Below are 19,578 nucleotides of genomic sequence, written 5' to 3'. Positions count from 1 at the left end.
AACTGTAGAAATCTAAAGCATTAATTTGAAAAATAAATCTGTTATATCAGACGAGTCTCATAGACTAGACGTAACATAGTAAATGTAAATCTGGGACACTGAAATTAGTGGTTACCTAAGGAAAAACGAAAGGAGGGTGGTTGGTCGGGGTGGATGGATGGATGGGCTTTTAACGTGAACATCTAGCATTGCGTGTTTTAGTCTCATCACGGACAACTTTAGCATTCTAGCTAATTAGCAACTTTGCAAGTACTTACTACTTTTTAGCTACTTTGCAATTACTTAGCATGTTAGCTAACCTTTCCCCTAACCCTTTAACCTAACTCCTAACCCTATCCCAAACCTTAACCCCTAGCCTAGCTAACGTTAGCCAGCTAGCTAACTGTAGCGTTAGCAACCTTGCCACCTAGCTAACGTTATCCACAACTAATTGGAATTCGTAACATATTGTACGAATTGAAATTTGTAACATATCATAAGAAATGTAATTTGTAGCATATCACACGAATTGTAATTCGTAACATAATACGAAATGGATGACGAACATCCACAAAAGAATGCACACCATACGAAACGTAAAATAGCATACTAAATGGGGTGTCTTGGATTTACATACAGAATAATACGAAATGCTCTGAGACCACGTTGTTTATATACTTAGGAAATGGTTTGCGCTACAAAAAGCGCCTCCTGCTTCCTGACAGGTTAGTTCTCAACGCTACAGCACGTCTTTGAACCAAAACTTGGTAAAACATTTGAGCATGAAAGACTAAACATTTGGAACAGCCCAATTGCCGTGACAAACATGATTGTTTCGTTCAATTTCAGCAACAGAGTATCTGTAACAATTACAGAGAGAGATATTGGTGTTGACATATATAGTTACATGTCCTATTGTTAACTGAACTAGATCTGGACCTGCCAATGAAAATGCTTGCGATCCACTCACTGGAAACCCTTATAGCTTTCAGATTAGATGATCGACTATTTTCCAATGTGAAATGTTTTGGCTGAAACGATGGTTGGTCACAGAGCTAGCCAGTTGGACTGGAGTGTGCGTTACAGGAGAACGCAAAAGGGAAATGGAACAGCTACGGAGCTTGACTGATAGGGCATCTTCTTGTGATTAGATATGGCACTTTCAGGAGTGTAGTTAAGAGTCCTACACCATGTCCTTCTAGGGGGGGGGGGTCAATTCCTCCTGTCACAGCACACAGTGTCGATACGGCTGTACTTCCCTTGACTCCACTGGGCCGGTCGCCATGACAGCGGCATCTGGAAGTTCCGAGGGACGATGCCTGTGACATTCTGTTCAAGGTACTGGAAAAATCGGTACCACCACACCCTTGAGAAAAAGTTGCTCTGCGATGATTCCTTTAGCGTCTGTGAAACAAATAAAATGTTCATGAATAACACCATTCAATAATTGTTGCACATACAAGTGATATTAGTCCATTATAGGGTAATTACATTGGTTATTCCACTAGTAAGTGTGACCAAATATAGACTTACTTGCTGGTTGGCCATGGTGTGGTACCACCAGAATAGGCGTGTGGTGATGAAGTAAGCCACCGCCACGTCTATAGAGTAGTGGTCATGAGCCAGGAGAATGCAGAAGAGTCCCACAGCACAGAGCAGCCAGCAGATCCAGTGGTACCACCAGAACTTTTTGGAGGAATCTGTGAGAAACACAAAATACCTTTTATTTCATGGGACCAATCAAACATGTTTTTTCAACAGTCAGATATCAGATTTAATCGTTCTTACAATATACCACCAGGAGTCTCTGTTGCTCCAAAATAAACATTATAGACAGGTTTTTACTAAGAGAGGCCATGCAGTAGTTTTGTGTAGCCTACTTACACTCTTTAATGAAGAGATAGCTGAGTGTCAGCATGACTGTGTGGCCACTGTAAAGGTAGTCCCCACACATGTGGTGGGAGCCAGTGATGGTCAGGCCTCCTCCTGCAATCATCTTCATCACTCGGCTCATTTGGGATGCCCAGTCACCAAACAGCTACAACAGGGAAAAAAACATCACACAAGTGTGTGAAGTTAGTGTGCTCCAGAATAAGCACATGAAATCAGACTTATTCAACAACAATACAGTAACATTTGTATCTGTGTAAGGGGCCAAAGGGGAAGTGTTAGCCTACTATTTAGGAGTGTGAACTGAACTAATTCTGTTAAACCTGTTTTGATGATTAGAAGCTGATCATATATGATGAGACTAATTTAAAAGAAAGGCCTCCAGTCAGTGACACCGGCCCCTAGCCAAACGGTTTCAACAGTATCGCTAATTATAGTTAGAGTCACAGGAAATTATAGTTAGACGCACCACTACCATGTTCACTAGGCCTATACTGTATGACTCACGCTAACTTCAGGGGGGGAACTCTCATGAGGAACACACACTGATTCACCACTGCTTCGTGATATCACTGAACAGACGTGCTAACGGTCGGGAGCATTGAGATTAGCCACAGTAGGCGAAGTCATCATGTGCAGTCTCCCCCAAAAAAATCCAGCCGTTGAGTCTCGAAACCGTTCCAAACGTTGGCTGCAGATATATTGCCGTCTTAATGGGAGGGCATACAGTAGATTAGCTTTTACTACAGCATGGCTGAGGCGAAACTGCTGAAGAAATGGGTCTACAGTCATATTGACAAATGCTGTCTACTATCCATTAAAATGTGACCAACTTTGCCACAAACAAAAACAAACCCTCCAAAGAGGCAAACATCGTCTGTTGTCGTTTAATGTGAGAACATCTCCAGTTCTTTTTTAACCGACACTAGCTATGTTTCCATTAACTTGTCCAGTGAATTTGTTGTCGACATTTAGAAAGTGGGCACAGAAAATAAATGTGACAATTGCATGCTTCGGTGCATTTCCATTTAACTAGCTTGTGTCGATAAAAATTGCTAGATGTAACAAAAGAAACATAAAAACGAACCTACAGTGTCTAATAAAAATGAAGTGGTTGAAGTGTTTCCATTACCCATTTAGGCAAATTGCGCATTAGGCCTAATAAAATGGCGACAGCCTGAAGCCTATGCCATCCAACCTATTTGTTTCATGCCTCAGGTAGTTTGCGAAAACCAGCATGGATAGAATGCAATAATTGACTAATATTTGCCATATTCTAATAACTATCATGTGTCAACATATCGCTACAGTCGTGCCATGGTGAAACTTGCTCTCCTATTGATCTAAAATAATTGGAAGGTGAAACTTGACAGCCAACCAGAAAAGCAAGGTGAAGCCATTCAGGCATTATTGAAAGTCAGGACAATCCTTGTCCTGCAAAAAAACTAACATATTTTGCAAGCAGTAGGCACTTAGAATGATTCTATGGTATATTGACATTCGCACAATTTAGTGTGCATCCCGCCACCTACTGTGTGGGATGTACAAACTACCAAAAAAAAAAAACAATACATAAACCAAACAACTGTTCCGTTAAAATTAAAAATAGATCTGATCCCTACACAGGCTCAAGAAGAGCCTGGGAGGGTGGGCCATCTTCCGGCGCCAGTACCGCTTGCAAGTCTTCAGATGCAAAATCCTTGAGTCCGCCAAAAAATTCTGCTGGAGCCACAATAATGTCCAGTTTCTTTGACTTCTTTGAGATGTAAAGTTTATAAGTGTGGCAATGAACCCCACAAACCCACCCTTTTCGATTGGCCAATAACTTTGCTCTAAACTTGTTTCTGAACATTTCACCATGCAGCCAACATGACCGAGTGGCGCAGATTACTGTTCAATTTGAGGAGGGCGGTCCTCCCTCAGCTCTTTTTCCCCCATTCACGTCACGGCAGTGGTGGAAAAAGTACCCAACTGTCATACTTGAGAAAAAGTAAAGATACCTTAATAGAAAATGACTCAAGTAAAAGTCAACCAGTAAAATTCTATTTGAGAAAAAGTCTGAAAGTATTTGGTTTAAAATATACTTAGGTATCAAAAGTAAAAGTATAAATCATTTCTAATTCCTTATATTAAGCACCATTTCTTGTTTTTTTAATTTACGGGAAAGCCAGGGACAAACTCCAAACCTCAGATATCATTTACAAACAAAGCATTTGAGGTTAGTGAGTCCGCCATATCAGAGGCAGTAGGAATGACCAGGGATGTTCTGTTGATAAGTGCGTGAATTTGACTATTTTCCTGTCCTGCTCAGCATTCAAAATATAACAGGTACTTTTGGGTGTCGAGGAAAATTAATTTTGTAAAAAGTACAATATTTTCTTAAGGAATGGAGTGAAGTAAAAGTAGTCAAAAATATAAATAGTAAAGTGAAGTACAGATACAGAAAAAAACACTACTTAATCTTAGGGATAGGGGGCAGTATTTTCACGTCCGGATGAAAAACATGCCCAAATTAAACTGCCTGCTACTCGGGCCCAGAAGGTAGGATATGCATATTATTAGTTTCTAAAACTGTTAGTTTGGATAGAAAACACTCTGAAGTTTCTAAAACTGTTTGAATGATGTCTGTGAGTATAACAGAACTCATATGGCAGGCAAAAACCTGAGAAAAATCCAACCAGGAAGTGGGAAATCTGAGGCTTGTAGTTTTTCAAGTGAATTTCCTTCCAATTTGTAGTGTTAACGGGGTCATATTGCACTTCCTAAGGCTTCCACTAGATGTCAACAGTCTTTAGAATGTTGTTTCAGGCTTTTACTGTGAGTAGGGAGCCAACAAGAGCTGTTCGAACCAGGTGTCCCAGGATAAGGCATGAGTTCAGTCACGCGCGCAGGCTTGGGAGCGAGCTGACTTCATCTTCATTCCTAAAGAGAACAGAATCGTCCGGTTGGAATTTTATTGAAGATTTATGTTAAAAAACATCCTAAAGATTGATGCTACACATCGTTTAACATGATTCTACAAACTGTAGTATAACTTTTTTGACTTTTCGTCTGGAGTTAGCAAGCGCTCGCCTGGAATAGTGAACCTAACACGCGAGGTATTTGGACATAAAGATGAACTTTATCGAACATTTATTGTTGAACTGGGATTCATGGAAGTGCATTCTGATGAAGATCATCAAAGGTAAGTGAATATTTATCATACTATTTCTGAGTTTTCTTGACTCCAAAATGGTGGGTTTCTGTTTGGCTTGTTGTTGTTGTCGTCTGAGCGCCATACTCAGATTATTGCAAAGTTTGCTTTCGCCGTGAAGCTTTTTCGAAATCTGACACAGCGGTTGCATTAAGGAGGAGTGTATCTATAATTCTGTGCATAACACTTGTATATTTTGTCAAAATTTATGATAAGTATTTATGTAAATTGATGTGGCTCTCTGCAAAATCACCGCAGGTTTTGGAGGCAAAACATTACTGAACATTACGCGCCAATGTAAACTGAGATTTTTGGATATAAATATAAACTTTATCGAACAAAACATGCATGTATTGTGTAACATGAAGTCCTATGAGTGCCATCTGATGAAGATCATCAAAGGTTAGTGATTAATTTTAGCTGTATTTCTGGTTTTTGTGACGCCTCTCCTTGCTTGGAAAATGGCTATGTGGTTTTTCTTGTTAGGTGCTGTCCTAACATAATCTAAAGCTATGCTTTCGCCGTAAAGCCTTTTTAAAATCGGACACTGTGGTTGGATTAAGGAGAATCTTATCTTTAAAATGGTATATAATACTTGTATGTGTGAGAAATTTGAATTATGAGATTTTTGTTGTTTTGAATTTGGCGCTCTGCTATTTCACTGGCTGTTGTCAAATCGATCCCGCTAACGGGATTCACGTGTTAAGGGGTCTCTAAGAGGTTTTAAGTAGCACTTTAAAGTATTTTTACTTACAGTTGAAGTCGGAAGTTTACATACACCTTAGCCAAATACATTTAAACTCAGTTTTTCACAATTCTTGACATTTATCAGAGTAAAAATTGCCTGTCTTAGGTCAGTTAGGATCACCACTTTATTTTAAGAATGTGAAATGTCAGAATAATAGTAGAGAGAATTATTTATTTCAGCTTTCATTTCTTTCATCACATTCCCAGTGGGTCAGAGGTTTACATACACTCAGTTAGTATTTGGTAGCATTGCCTTTAAATTGTTTAACTTGGGTCAAACGTATCAGGTAGCCTTCCACAAGCTTCCCACAATAAGTTGGGTGAATTTTGGCCCATTCCTCCTGACAGAGCTGGTGTAACTGAGTCCGGTTGTAGGCCTCCTTGCTCGCACACGCTATTTCAGTTCTGCCCACACATTTTCTATAGGATTGAGGTCAGGGCTTTGTGATGGCCACTCCAATACCTTGATTTTGTTGTCCTTAAGCTATTTTGCCACAACTTTGGAAGTATGCTTGGGGTTATTGTCCATTTGGAAGACTCATTTGTGACCAAGCTTTAACTTCCTGACTGATGTCGAGATGTTGCTTCAATATATCCACATAATTTTACTTCCTCATGATGCCATCTATTTTGTGAAGTGCTCCCTCCTTCAGCAAAGCACCCCCACAACAGGATGCTGCCACCCCCGTGCTTCACGGTTGGGATGGTGTTCTTCGGCTTGCAAGCGTCCCCCTTTTTCCTCCAAGCATAACAATGGTCATTATGGCCAAACAGTTCTATTTTTGTTTCATCAGACCAGAGGACATTTCTCCAAAAAGTACGATCTTTGTCCCCATGTGCAGTTGCAAACCGTAGTCTGGCTTTTTTATGGCGGTTTTGGAGAAATGGCTTCTTCCTTGCTGAGGGGCCTTTCAGGTTATGTCGATTAGAGGTTGACCGATTAATCGGAATGGCCGATTAATTAGGGCCGATTTCACGTTTTCATAACAATAGGTAATCTGCATTTTTGGACACCGATCATGGCGATTACATTTCACTCCACGAGGAGACTGCGTGGCAGGCTGACTACCTGTTACGCGAGTGCAGCAATGAGCCAAGGTAAGTTGCTAGCTGGCATTAAACTTATCTTATAAAAAACAATCAATCTTAACATAATCACTAGTTAACTACACATGGTTGATGATATTACTATTTAGCTTGTCCTGCGTTGCATATAATCGATGCGGTGCCTGTTAATTTCTCATCGAATCACAGCCTACTTCGCCAAACGGGTGATGATTTAACAAGCGCATTCGTGAAAAAAGCACTATTGTTGCACCAATGTGTACCTAACCATGAACATCAATGCCTTTCTTTAAAATCAATAGACAAGTATATATTTTTTGACCTGCATATTTAGTTAATATTGCCTGCTAACATGAATTTCTTTTAACTAGGGAAATTGTGTCACTGCTCGTGCATTCTGTGCAAGCAGAGTCAGGGTATATGCAGCAGTTTGGGCCGCCTGGCTCGTTGTGAACTGTGTGAAGAACATTTCTTCCTAACAAAGACCACAATTAATTTGCCAGAATTGTACATAATTTTGACATAACATTGAAGGTTGTGCAACTTAACAGCAATATTTAGACTTAGGGATGCCACCCATTATATAAAATACGGAACGGTTCCGTATTTCACTGAAAGAATAAACGTTTTGTTTTTGAAATGATAGTTTCCGGATTTGACCATATTAATGACCTAAGGCTCGTATTTCTGTGTGTTATTATATTATAATTAAGTCTATGATTTGATAAACCAGTCTGACTGAGCGGTGGTAGGCAGCAGCAGGCTCGTAAGCATTCATCAAACAGCACTTTCCTGCATTTGCCAGTAGCTCGTCGCTGTGCTTCAAGCATTGAGCTGTTTAAGACTTCAAGCTGATCAACTCCCAAGATTAGGCTGGTGTAACCGATGTGAAATGGCTAGCTAGTTAGCGGGGTGCGCACTAATAGCGTTTCAATAGGTGACGTCACTCGCTCTGAGACCTTGAAGTAGTTGTTCCACTTGCTCTGCAAAGGCCGTGGAGCTATGGGTAACGATGATTCGAGGGTGGCTGTTGTCGATGTGTGCAGTGTCCCTGGTTTGAGCCCAGGTAGGGGCGAGGAGAGGGACGGAAGCTATACTGTTACACTGGCAATACTATAGTGCCTATAAGAACATCCAATAGTCAAAGGTATATGAAATACAAATGGTATAGCGACGAAATAGTCCTATAATTCCTATAATAACTACAACCTAAAAGTTCTTACCTGGGAATATTGAAGACTCATGTTAAAAGGAACCACCAGCTTTCATATGTTCTCATGTTCTGAGCAAGGCACTTAAACGTTAGCTTTTTTACATGGCACATATTGCACTTTTACTTTCTTCTCCAACACTTTGTTTTTGCATTATTTAAACCAAATTGAACATGTTTTATTATTTAATTGAGGTTAAATTGATTTTATTGATGTATTATATCAAGTTAAAATAACTGTTCATTCAGTATTGTTGTAATTGTCATTATTACAACAAAAAAAGTAATAATAATAAAAATAAAAAAAACGATTAATCGGTATCGGCTTATTTTGGTCCTCCAATAATCGGTATTGGTATTGAAAAATCATAATCGGTTGACCTCTAATGTCGATATAGGACTCATTTTACAGTGAATAGAGATACTTTTGTACCCGTTTCCTCCAGCATCTTCACAAGGTCCTTTGCTGTTGTTCTGGGATTGATTTGCACTTTTCACACCAAAGTACGTTCATCTCTAGGAGACAGAACGCGTCTCCTTCCTGAGTGGTATGACGGCTGCGTGGTCCCATGGTGTTTATACTTGCGTGCTATTGTTTGTACAGATGGATGTGGTACCTTCAGGCATTTGGGAATTGCTCCCAAAGGATGAACCAAACTTGTGGAGGTCTATACACTTTTTTCTGAGGTCTTGGCTGATTTCTTTTGATTTTCCCATGATATCAAGCAAAGAGGCACTGAGTTTGAAGGTAGGCCTTGAAATACATCCACAGGTACACCTCCAATTGACTCAAATGATGTCAATTAGCCTATCAGAAGCTTCTAAAGCATGACATAATTTTCTGGAATTTTCCAAGCTGTTTAACCTGTTGGGGATAGGGGGCAGTATTTGCACGGCCGGATAAAAAACGTACCCAATTTAATCTGGTTACTACTCCTGCCCAGTAACTAGAATATGCATATAAATATTGGCTTTGGATAGAAAACACCCTAAAGTTTCTAAAACTGTTTGAATGGTGTCTGTGAGTATAACAGAACTCATATGGCAGGCAAAAACCTGAGAAGATTCCTTACAGGAAGTGGCCTGTCTGACAAGTTCTTGTTCTTCTTGGCTATGTTTATTGAAAACTTAGGATCTTTGCTGTAACGTGACACTTCCTATGGCTCCCATAGGCTCTCAGAACCCGGGAAAAAGCTGAATGATGTAATTCCAGCCTCTGGCTGAAAAACATTAGCGCGTTTGGATGGTGGTCGATCAGAGGGCCATCAGACTAAGGCTCGTGCACGAGGGGATCCCATGCTTTTATTTTCTCTCTCTTTGAACGTAAACAGGCTTTGCCGGTCAGAATATTATCGCTTTTTTACCAGAAAAATGGCATAAAAATTGATTTTAACCTGTTGGGGATAGGGGGCAGTATTTGCACGGCCGGATAAAAAACGTACCCGATTTAATCTGGTTACTACTCCTGCCCAGTAACTAGAATATGCATATAAATATTGGCTTTGGATAGAAAACACCCTAAAGTTTCTAAAACTGTTTGAATGGTGTCTGTGAGTATAACAGAACTCCTATGGCAGGCAAAAACCTGAGAAGATTTCATGCAGGAAGAGGCCTGTCTGACAAGGGGTTGTTGTTCTTGCTTCTGTTTATTGAAGAGTCAGGATCTTAGCTGTAACGTGACACTTCCTACGGCTTCAATAGGCTCTCAGAGCCCGGGAAAAACCTGAACGATGTCGAGGCAGCCTCAGGCTGAAACACATAATCGCCTTTGCCAAGTGGCCGATCAGAGGACAAAGGGATTAGGCGCGTGCCCGATTCGACCCTGTGATAATATTCCCGGTCGGAATATTATCGCTTTTTTACGAGAAAAATTGCATAAAAATTTATTTTAAACAGCGGTTGACATGCTTTGAAGTACGGTAATGAAATATTTACAAATCTTTTGTCACGAAATGTGCCGTGCGCATGACCGTTATTTACCATTGGGATAGTGTCTAGAACGCACGAACAAAACGTCGCTGTTGGAACATAACTATGGATTATTTTGGACCAAACCTACATTTGTTATTGAAGTAGAAGTCCTGGGAGTGCATTCTGACGAAGAACAGGAAAGGTAATCAAACTTTTCTAATAGTAAATCTGACTTTGGTGAAGGCTAAACTTGGTGGGTGTCTAAATAGCTAGCCCTGTGATGCCGGGCTATCTACTTAGAATATTGCAAAATGTGCTTTCACCGAAAAGCTATTTGAAAATCGGACATATCGAGTGCATAGATGAGTAATGTATCTATAATTCTTAAAATAATTGTTATGCTTTTTGTGAACGTTTATCGTGAGTAATTTAGTAAATTGTTAGTAAATTCGCCGGAAGTTTGCGGGGGGTATGCTAGTTCTGAACGTCACATGCTAATGTAAAAAGCTGGTTTTTGATATAAATATGAACTTGATTGAACAAAACATGCATGTATTGTATAACATAATGTCCTAGGTGTGTCATCTGATGAAGATCATCAAAGGTTAGTGCTGCATTTAGCTGTGGTTTTGTTTTTTGTGACATTATATGCTAGCTTGAAAAATGGGTGTCTGATTACTTCTGGCTGGGTACTCTGCTGACATAATCTAATGTTTTGCTGTCGTTGTAAAGCCTTTTTGAAATCGGACAGTGTGGTTAGATTAACGAGAGTCTTGTCTTTAAAATGGTGTAAAATAGTCATATGTTTGAGAAATTGAAGTAATAGCATTTCTAAGGTATTTGAATAACACGCCACAGGATTCCACTGGCTGTTACGTAGGTGGGACGATTTCGTCCCGCCGACCCTAGAGAGGTTAACCTGTTTGGGATAGGGGGCAGTATTTTCACGGCCGGATAAAAAAATGTACCCGATTTAATCTGGTTACTACTCCTGCCCAGAAACTAGAATATGCATAGAAAACACTCTAAAGTTTCTAAAACTGTTTGAATGGTGTCTGTGAGTATAACAGAACTCATATGGCAGGCCAAAACCTAAGAAGATTCCATACAGGAAGTGCCCTGTCTGACAATTTGTTCTCCTTCTGTGGCATCTCTATCGAAAATACAGCATCTGTGCTGTAACGTGACATTTTTTAAGGCTTCCATTGGCTCTCAGAAGGCGCCAGAAAGTGTAATGGGGTGTCTGCAGTCTCTGGGCGAAAAACAGCAGGAGTTTTTGTGAGTGGTCAGGCAGGGAACAGTGACACTGGAGATGCGCGTCCACGAGTCGACTCAAATTTTTTCTTTCAGCCTTTGAATGAATACAACGTTGCCCGGTTGGAATATTATCGCTATTTAGTAAATTGTTAGTAAATTCACCGGAAGTTTGCGGTGGGTATGCTAGTTCTGAACATCACATGCTAATGTAAAAAGCTGTTTTTTGATATAAATATGAACTTGATTGAACAAAACATGCATGTATTGTATAACATAATGTCCTAGGAGTGTCATCTGATGAAGATCATCAAAGGTTAGTGCAGCATTTAGCTGTTGTTTTGGTTTTTGTGACATATATGCTTGCTTTGAAAATGGCTGTGTGATTATTTTTGGCAGGGTACTCTCCTGACATATTCTAATGTTTTGCTTTCGCTGTAAAGCCTTTTTGAAATCGGACAATGTGGTTAGATTAACAAGAGTCTTGTCTTTAAAATGGTGTAAAATAGTCATATGTTTGAGAAATTGAAGTTATAGCATTTTTTAGGTATTTGTATTTCGCGCCACGCTCTACCATCGGATATTGGTGAGGCGTTCCTGTCCCTATCAGGTTTTAAAGGCACAGTCAACTTAGTGTTTGTAAACGTCTGACCCACTGGAATTGTGATAGAGTGAATTATAAGTGAAATAATCTGTCTGTAAACAATTGTTGGAAAAATTACTTGTGTCATGCAGAAAGTAGATGTCCTAACCGACTTGCCAAAACTATAGTTTGTTAACAAGAAATGTGTGGAGCGGTTGAAAAACGAGTTTTAATGACTCCAAACTAAGTGTATGTAAACTTCCGACTTCAACTGTAAGTACTTTATACCACTGCGTCACGGGTCATAGAACGGTGCCAGCATAATCGAATCCGCCCTTAGAATGGGGCTCCAGTGTGTAACGACCAGTGGAGGTGAGTATAACCAGATATTGGAATATAATGACGTCTGGTATAACTTAGCTAATGACGTTAGATAACGTTATTGCTGGTTATGTAGGTAGCTAGGTATCTTTGTGAAAGCAAGTCAGGCTAGCTAACGTTAGGCGGTATAGCGAGGCAGTATAGCAAGATAACTATACTGAAAAAATATATAAACACAACAATTTCAAATAATTTTCTGAGTTACAATTCATATACGGAAATCAGTCAATTGAAATATATCCATTAGGTCCGAATCTATGGATTTCACATGACTGGGCAGGGGCTCAGCCATGGTTGGGCTGGGAGGGCATTGGCCCATCCACTTGGGAGCCAGGCCGACCCACTGGGGAGCAAGACCCAGCCAATCAGAATTAGGTTTTTCCCTACAAAAGGGCTTTATTACAGACAGAAATTCTCCTGAGCACCCCAGTCCAACTAGGGCAAAACCAAATAATGGATGCAGGTATGGTAGTAGCCAACTAATATCTGAGTCTGACTAATACAGTGAACTCGAATCAAGAACTGTAATGGCGTTGCCAGCCTTAATCTAATCCAATCTGGAGCTACAGTCAGTCTAATGCATCTGTCAAGCATAAAATTAGGGTTTCCATTAGTTACCTTAAATTAGTTAAAGTTAAAAAGTCAAAAATGTATTTAAACAAAAATTTGCTTTTTGGTCTTAATTTAAGGTTAGGCATTAGGTTAGCGGTGTGGTTAAGGGTTAGGGTTTTTCACATTTTAAGAAGAAACATTTTAGAAATAGGAGGCCTGTATGACTTTGTAGCTTGACCCGAGTTACTTCCTTGATGACACACATAGCTTCAAAGGTAATGAGAGTTCCGTGAAAAGTAAATAAAATACCCGGCTTGATAAATACGTTTCCCAGCCAAGCAGATACATGTAGTAATCATTTTGGATGAGAATTGGATTATCAAAAAGCTTTGTCCTTTCTTATAACAAAATGCAATTTACCACACCACCTCATAAGATGAGGAAGTATATTGTTTGTAAGGATTGCCTGCTGTAATTGTTTCGGAGAGATCCAGTTTGCAGCCTAACATGCAACATAGAGAAGACCAGCAAGAGGACCCTCAGCATCACGCAGACATGCCCTCTCTGTGAGCATTCCTATAAATGGAACAGGGAGGACACTTGAATCAGGTTGGTGACATTTGACCTAGTCAAAGGTCAAAACAGTTTCGAGTTTTGTCCCAATTCACCTTCATAACCTAGCCTGGTCTAACCAGCCTGATCGCTGCATTAACAATTCAACATATCATGATATCTGAAGTGAAATCGAAAGGTGAATTCAGCGATCAGGTTGGTTCCACCATGCTAACTATAACCACAATTGATAACGTTCTCAGTGCTCTGTGTGTGTGTGTGTGTGTGTGTGTCTGTGTGTGTGTGTGTGTGTGTGTGTGTGTGTGTGTGTGTGTGTGTGTGTGTGTGTGTGTGTGTGTGTGTGTGTGTGTGTGTGTGTGTGTGTGTGTGTGTGTGTGTGACCGACCCATTACCACCAGACAAAATGTCAATAGGCACAGTATCTGTATCAGCTGGGAATGACAATGAAAGGTGCACATTGATATATATATTAGCAAAACACTGCTTCTATGGCATTACTATATTTGAAAGTTATCAAAACACTTAGTTTAGAACATCACCATACATCTACCTGTAGTTACTGAACACAAACTGCAGGAGATTGGTTTGTTGTGATTGAGTGGGGGAAAACGGATACGGGCAAGGTTCTGAGATATGGGTGTGTCTTGGTGGTGGCAAGGACACACTCAAGACACACCCACATTAAACCACATCCTCAACCCAACACGCGTTTGGCTTCTGTCATCTCTGCAAGCATTTCCTGAGGAGCAAGCCAAAGAATTGAGGCCAAATCAACGGGTGCAGTTCCTCTCTCTAAGACATAAGGCTACTACACAGTCCTGTAACTTAGTATGCTATGTTTTTGCATAATGGAATAGCGCAACAAATAGGGCATCTTTCTGAGCCCAGGGAGAGGTGGTAAGTACCTTAGGAGAGCACTTGAAATGCATCCCTGGCACGGGGAGTGTGGTGATGTACATGGTGATACACCTGTAGAGGTAGAGTGTGCCAACGATGAAGAAGAACCGCCGACCAACGATGGACCTGAGGATGAGAAAGTTGTACATAAAGAATCAAGACCTGCTGGAGTGCTTAACCAGCACACTACTAGGGCTGTTGCGGTGACCGTATTACCGCCACACCGGCAGTCAAGAGTCATGACCGCAGTAAAATTCCACATGACCGTTGAGTCATGGCAATATCCTATTATGCTCTCTGGACATGCGTTGGTAGTACCCAAATGTAACTCGGTGCTCTATTGTCCCTCTAACCACTCTGAAATCAATGGGAAGGCAATCAAAAATCGCATCAAACACTTATAATAAAAACAGTACCGTGATTTTAAAACTCACCTCACTATGATCGATCTATTTGAAGAAGTTCAACAACAGGTTGGAACTGAGTGGAAAACATGGTGGTTGTGTATGTTGTTTTAAAGCCTAACACAACTAAATGGACGACGCATTCGAAGGTGAATGCTTATGAAGGTAGAACTTGTGAATATGCATAGGCCTATATGAGCCCAAGCCCGAAAAAAGCCTGAATAATTCAAATTAGGATTGTGCCGTTATACAATACATAGCCTAATATCCTACTGCATACTTAAGATGTCTTTGGTACATAATTGGTCTAGCCTATACTCCAAAATTAAACAAATTTGAGTAATCTTCTTTGAGTGTGGACTGTATTATTATGCATACTGGATGGACTGGTTACCTTATGGTACACTCCAAAAGTTCTATCCATAAGTCTGGGAGAGAACATATAGGCCTAGGCGATGCTGTTGGTTAATTGATTATGTAGGGCGGCTTACAGAGTTAGCCTACAATTATAGTGAATTTGTATTTGATTTTGAATAGCCTAGTAATAGGCTGCTGACATTACCTTTAGCTACAGAATCTCACCACCGTGCATTTCCATCTCCTTTCTCGAGCGCACAGATAGAGGGGCTGTCAACAGTTGAATTAAATATGTTTAGTTTTACCACTAAAAAGAGGAGGATCCCAGCTGCGACTATATTTATTTCTTAGCTGCTAATATTAAGCACATTCTCCATGCTCCCCTATAAAACCAGAGTAGCCTACCCGGCATGATTGAAAAATGAACTGCGGGAAAGCTGCCTCCATTCGCTATTCGAGTGCATACGGATGATATGTCTTTTTTCCCCTGACCCTAAATCAAAACTAATTTTTCATATTAGTAAAGACAAGATTAAATTGAGAATAGTCTGATGGGTGAAAATATAATCACTTGATGAGAGAACAGCGTGTGCATCATCAATAGCCTAAAGTCGCATTACGCAGCCCATATACGTATGATTTCTAAGACATTTTAAGGTTTGTCTCATTCACAAGTTGCCAAATAACTCTAGCATCTAGGATATCTAGCATATAGGACCTGTTTCAAATAATCACTTATTCGCTCAACATAGCAACTTCATATGTGCACTCGCTCCGGAACGGGAGAAATATCCTTTCCATTTTATTCAGCTAAGTTCAAATATATTCTTCTTACTATAAAGTCATTTCATGTAAAATAATGGCACGGGACTTATAAGCATATCTTGTTTGCTAAATGAACTAGCTTAAAGCCTATGGCTTGGCGCATAGCCAGATAACATAGAGTAGGCCAACTCATATTCTGTTTTTCTGGAGAGAAACAAATCTTCATATCAACTTTCTTTAGACCTGCCTAAAATAAATAATGGATTTATTGTGATGGTGTATATCAAATTGATGTATTATACTTTATATAAATGTAGATGTTCCAAAGGCGCACTTGTATGAGGCTTGTAGGACCTATGCGTGGATGCCTGGAGATGCTAAACGTGTTGATGTTAATTAACAGGTAATTACTATGAGACCGGCAGTCATTTGCATGACAATAACCCGTCTGACAAAATGTATTGACCGCCGCAGCCTTAAACATAACAGAACATCCTTTAACATGGAGTGGATCATTCAATAAGTTATGGATGTTATAATTCAAGTCGTTATGAATTACTGTAGCATATCTTGGTCATTTACCTATATTTTAACAGTGCCCACTGTAGAAGCCACAGGACGACCAGTATCATGCCGTTGATTTCGCATATAGAAAAAGCCCAGTCTACTCGCCCGAAAAAGTCAAAGAACTTGTCTGGCAGGGGTGGAGTGGCCTCCTTGGCAGGCACACGTTCGTGGACCACGGAGATCATAATGGTGGTGAAGATGAAGCAGATCATGGCGTAGACAAAAGCCACGCCTGTCTTCCCCCACTCCTCAGGAAACGGAGAGCGGGTGATCTCAGGCATGGGGATCTGGATCCGCTCCTTGTGGAACTCATTGACCACACCGTTCCTCTTGGGCTTGTTCCCATTAACCTCACTGTTGACGGCCAAGATGGCGTGTCCGTTGGCATGCCCGTTTTTATGTGTTTCAATGTGGTGCTCTATCCTGAGAGTCTCCATCTTGTCCAGGAGCTGTCTGCCTCCGTCCAAGGTGACAAGGGCCAGAGGAGCAGTCTGGAAGTCCGCTTTAGAGAGCTGCAGGAGGCCCTTGCCGTTCAGGTGGCGTAAGGCCTCTGAGTATTCCTGCATTCCCACATCAGTCAGCCACAGGAGCACGTCCTTCGTTGACCAATGGACCACTTTCTTCATGTCAGACCTTGTGCCGTATGCGTTGCAAACAGAGGGAGAAACAATGGAGGGAGAGTCCAGAGGTGTTCACGACTAACAAATCCTGAGCCCTCCTGAAGTCACGCATCATGTGGTAAGCACATTGGGTGCTGCCGACAAATGGAGTATCCAGTCAGGTTAATCTAGAGGTTAATCCATCCCACGGTGGGATTGAATTTTCAGCTGTTCGATGCAGTGGCTTTTTGTACTAAAATGGGAGAAAAATAAAAAAAACATTTGAATAAATATTCAAAATAAATTTGCATCACTTTGACATATTAGGCTTTATGTTCCCCTCAAACAATCAAGTCTATCCTAGACTGTATGTAATCTATTAAATAGTGTGATGACTCAAAGAAGAAAATAATTGTAACTATACAAAATGTATAGTATTATAATATTCTTACATAAAAAAAACGTTTATAATGGTAAAAGTAAAATATTCATAATGAGCGGACTAAAATTCGTCACCCATTCAACATATTTCGAAATGTATGCACACACACAGGACCACCGAAAGTTGACACTTATACACGTGCTCTCGTTCAGGAGGGCATGAGACTTCTATGTGGGAAGACAAAGCCACAGTTATCCGTTAAAATACCCGTTAATATAGGGCATTCAGGCGAGGAAGTAGCCCACAGCTACGCACAACAGTTATTTCGTAAACACACCGCGTCAAAGCCACAGTTATCCGTTAAAATACCCGTTAAAAGGGCATTCAGGCGAGGAAGTAGCCCACAGCTACGCACAACAGTTATTTCGTAAACACACAGGCGTCAACGACTAACTACTTCAACCATGTCTGATATTGTTCTTGTATCAATACAGTATAGCAGAGAAAGCAAATTCCGTTATGAGAGTCAAATACGTTTAAAATGTTTCACGCTCTGTGGAATAATTGTAAACAAATAACATTTTACCTTGTTGCTACTGTGTCTATGTTGCCGAATGAACCCCGATACGAAAATAGTTACGCTACACTATTCCTCGTAAGAAAATTGAGGCAACTTTATGTTGAGCGCGGGAGAGGTAACTTCCATGCAAGTCATTCGAAGAACTCGGGAGGGTGTTCTTACAGGGTGTGGCAACTGTATTTACAAATCGGCCTTTTGGGGGGGGGGGGGGGGTTCTCTCTATCACCTCATATGCTTTACATTGGCGCCACTTCTTCAGATAAAATAAATGCGTCTTCTGACTTCATTCTAGTTACTGCTACCCGGAATCCTTGGGACGTCCCCAATTTAAGAGGGGGCTCCCGAGAGGCGCAGCGGTCTAAGGCACTGAATCTCAGTGCAAGAGGCGTCACTACAGAATCTGATTGAAAGTCCCATAGGGGGGCCGCACAATTGGCCCAGCGTCATCCGGGTTAGGGTTTGGCCGGGGTAGGCCGTTATTGATATAATAATACGTTTTTAACTGACTTGCCTAATTAGATTAAGGTTAGGTTTAGGGTAAACTAAAATTGTCCCCGACGCGAGTCGAGCATATCTAGCTCCAACCAGGCGTGCCCTGAGAACAGTCTTCGTTTCTACTAATGCGACTCAAGCGCGTTACCACAGGAAACCATTGCATTTCACATTTAAGCAGCTCTCTGGTGGTTAGGGTTGGTGGTGCACGACTTAGTGGCGAGTCGACTCTGACTCAGACTCCTGTGGTTGGAGTCGAAAGGAGTCGTCTCAGACTCCTGTGGTTTGAGTCGTAGGAGTCGACTCTTGCTCGACTCTCAAAACGGAAGCGCACACACATACACACCTCATTAAACATTATATTTGATTTATTTAACTAGGCAAGTCAGTTAAGAACAAAGACTTACCCATTATTGGAAGACTACATTTGCGTTCTAGAGGACTGACATGAGCATAATGCTGCACATTTGCCTATAAAAGGCCTATTTTGTTTGAATATAGAAGGTGATGTGTAGTAACTATAATATTTCAGTGATATTTCTGCTGTTTGCAGCCTTGACGGATCCCATGGGATGATGCGGTGCAATCTACGCTGATGAGCCTATTCTTTTCCATGTTATAGCCTTATTCAGACGGGCATTACCAAAGATGATGGTTTTGTCATTATTATCCAAGCATGTGCGTTATTCGAGAGGAAGATTCACAAATTATTACTTTTTCCAAACTGCCTCCTCTAATTCACATTTTTAATAATAGCAGCACTATTAATAGGCCTATGCTACAAATTATTTTTTATTTTTTTACATCTGGTTAGTAGGCTATATAAAATCAGTTCAATGTCAATAACATAGCCTAATATTTTTAATCTGATTACATTGATAAAATCCCCAATGCCCTGGACGTTCTGCCGCCCTAGGTGAGACAAAAAATAATTACATCTTAGATATCCTTATGAATCTAAGCATGGCACTATCAAAGGTTACCTTTCCACCCAGACAGAGGCTCTACTGACACAGAAAACTGTAAGCTTCAACTGCTTACTCCGTTGTATAACCCAACAACAGAAGTGCTTCCCTTTTTTATCTCCTCGAATATTATAGGCTGCAGTTTAGCTTCAGTTTGACATAGAGAGGAATCAATATATCCCATATGCATCGGAGTCATGTCTTTCGCGGGCATTTTAAAGCTTGGCATCAC

The 19,578-nt window shown here is 40.6% G+C and overlaps 1 protein-coding gene across 2 annotated transcripts; it reads right to left on the bottom strand.

Annotated features, from left to right (window-relative positions):
* Positions 1-899: 899 nt before the first annotated feature.
* On the bottom strand, positions 900-18,169 carry LOC115201170 (phosphatidylcholine:ceramide cholinephosphotransferase 1). 2 transcript variants are annotated; one of them, XM_029764527.1, is made up of 6 exons: positions 18,116-18,169; positions 16,344-17,180; positions 14,244-14,361; positions 1,864-2,017; positions 1,513-1,679; positions 900-1,383 (listed from the first exon to the last, which is right to left on the bottom strand). In XM_029764527.1, the coding sequence occupies exons 2-6, from the start codon at positions 16,952-16,954 to the stop codon at positions 1,192-1,194; spliced, it is 1,242 nt and encodes a 413-aa protein (XP_029620387.1). In that variant the 5' UTR covers positions 16,955-17,180; positions 18,116-18,169; the 3' UTR covers positions 900-1,191. The 2 variants fall into 2 exon arrangements, with proteins under 2 accessions (XP_029620387.1, XP_029620386.1); XM_029764526.1 differs by lacking the exon at positions 18,116-18,169 and adding an exon at positions 17,896-18,063.
* Between the last annotated feature and the right edge of the window lie 1,409 nt (positions 18,170-19,578).

This window comes from Salmo trutta, chromosome 10 (assembly GCF_901001165.1).
Source record: "Salmo trutta chromosome 10, fSalTru1.1, whole genome shotgun sequence".
Taxonomy (NCBI): Eukaryota; Metazoa; Chordata; class Actinopteri; order Salmoniformes; family Salmonidae; genus Salmo; species Salmo trutta.
This window is presented reverse-complemented; position numbering and strand designations above follow the sequence as displayed.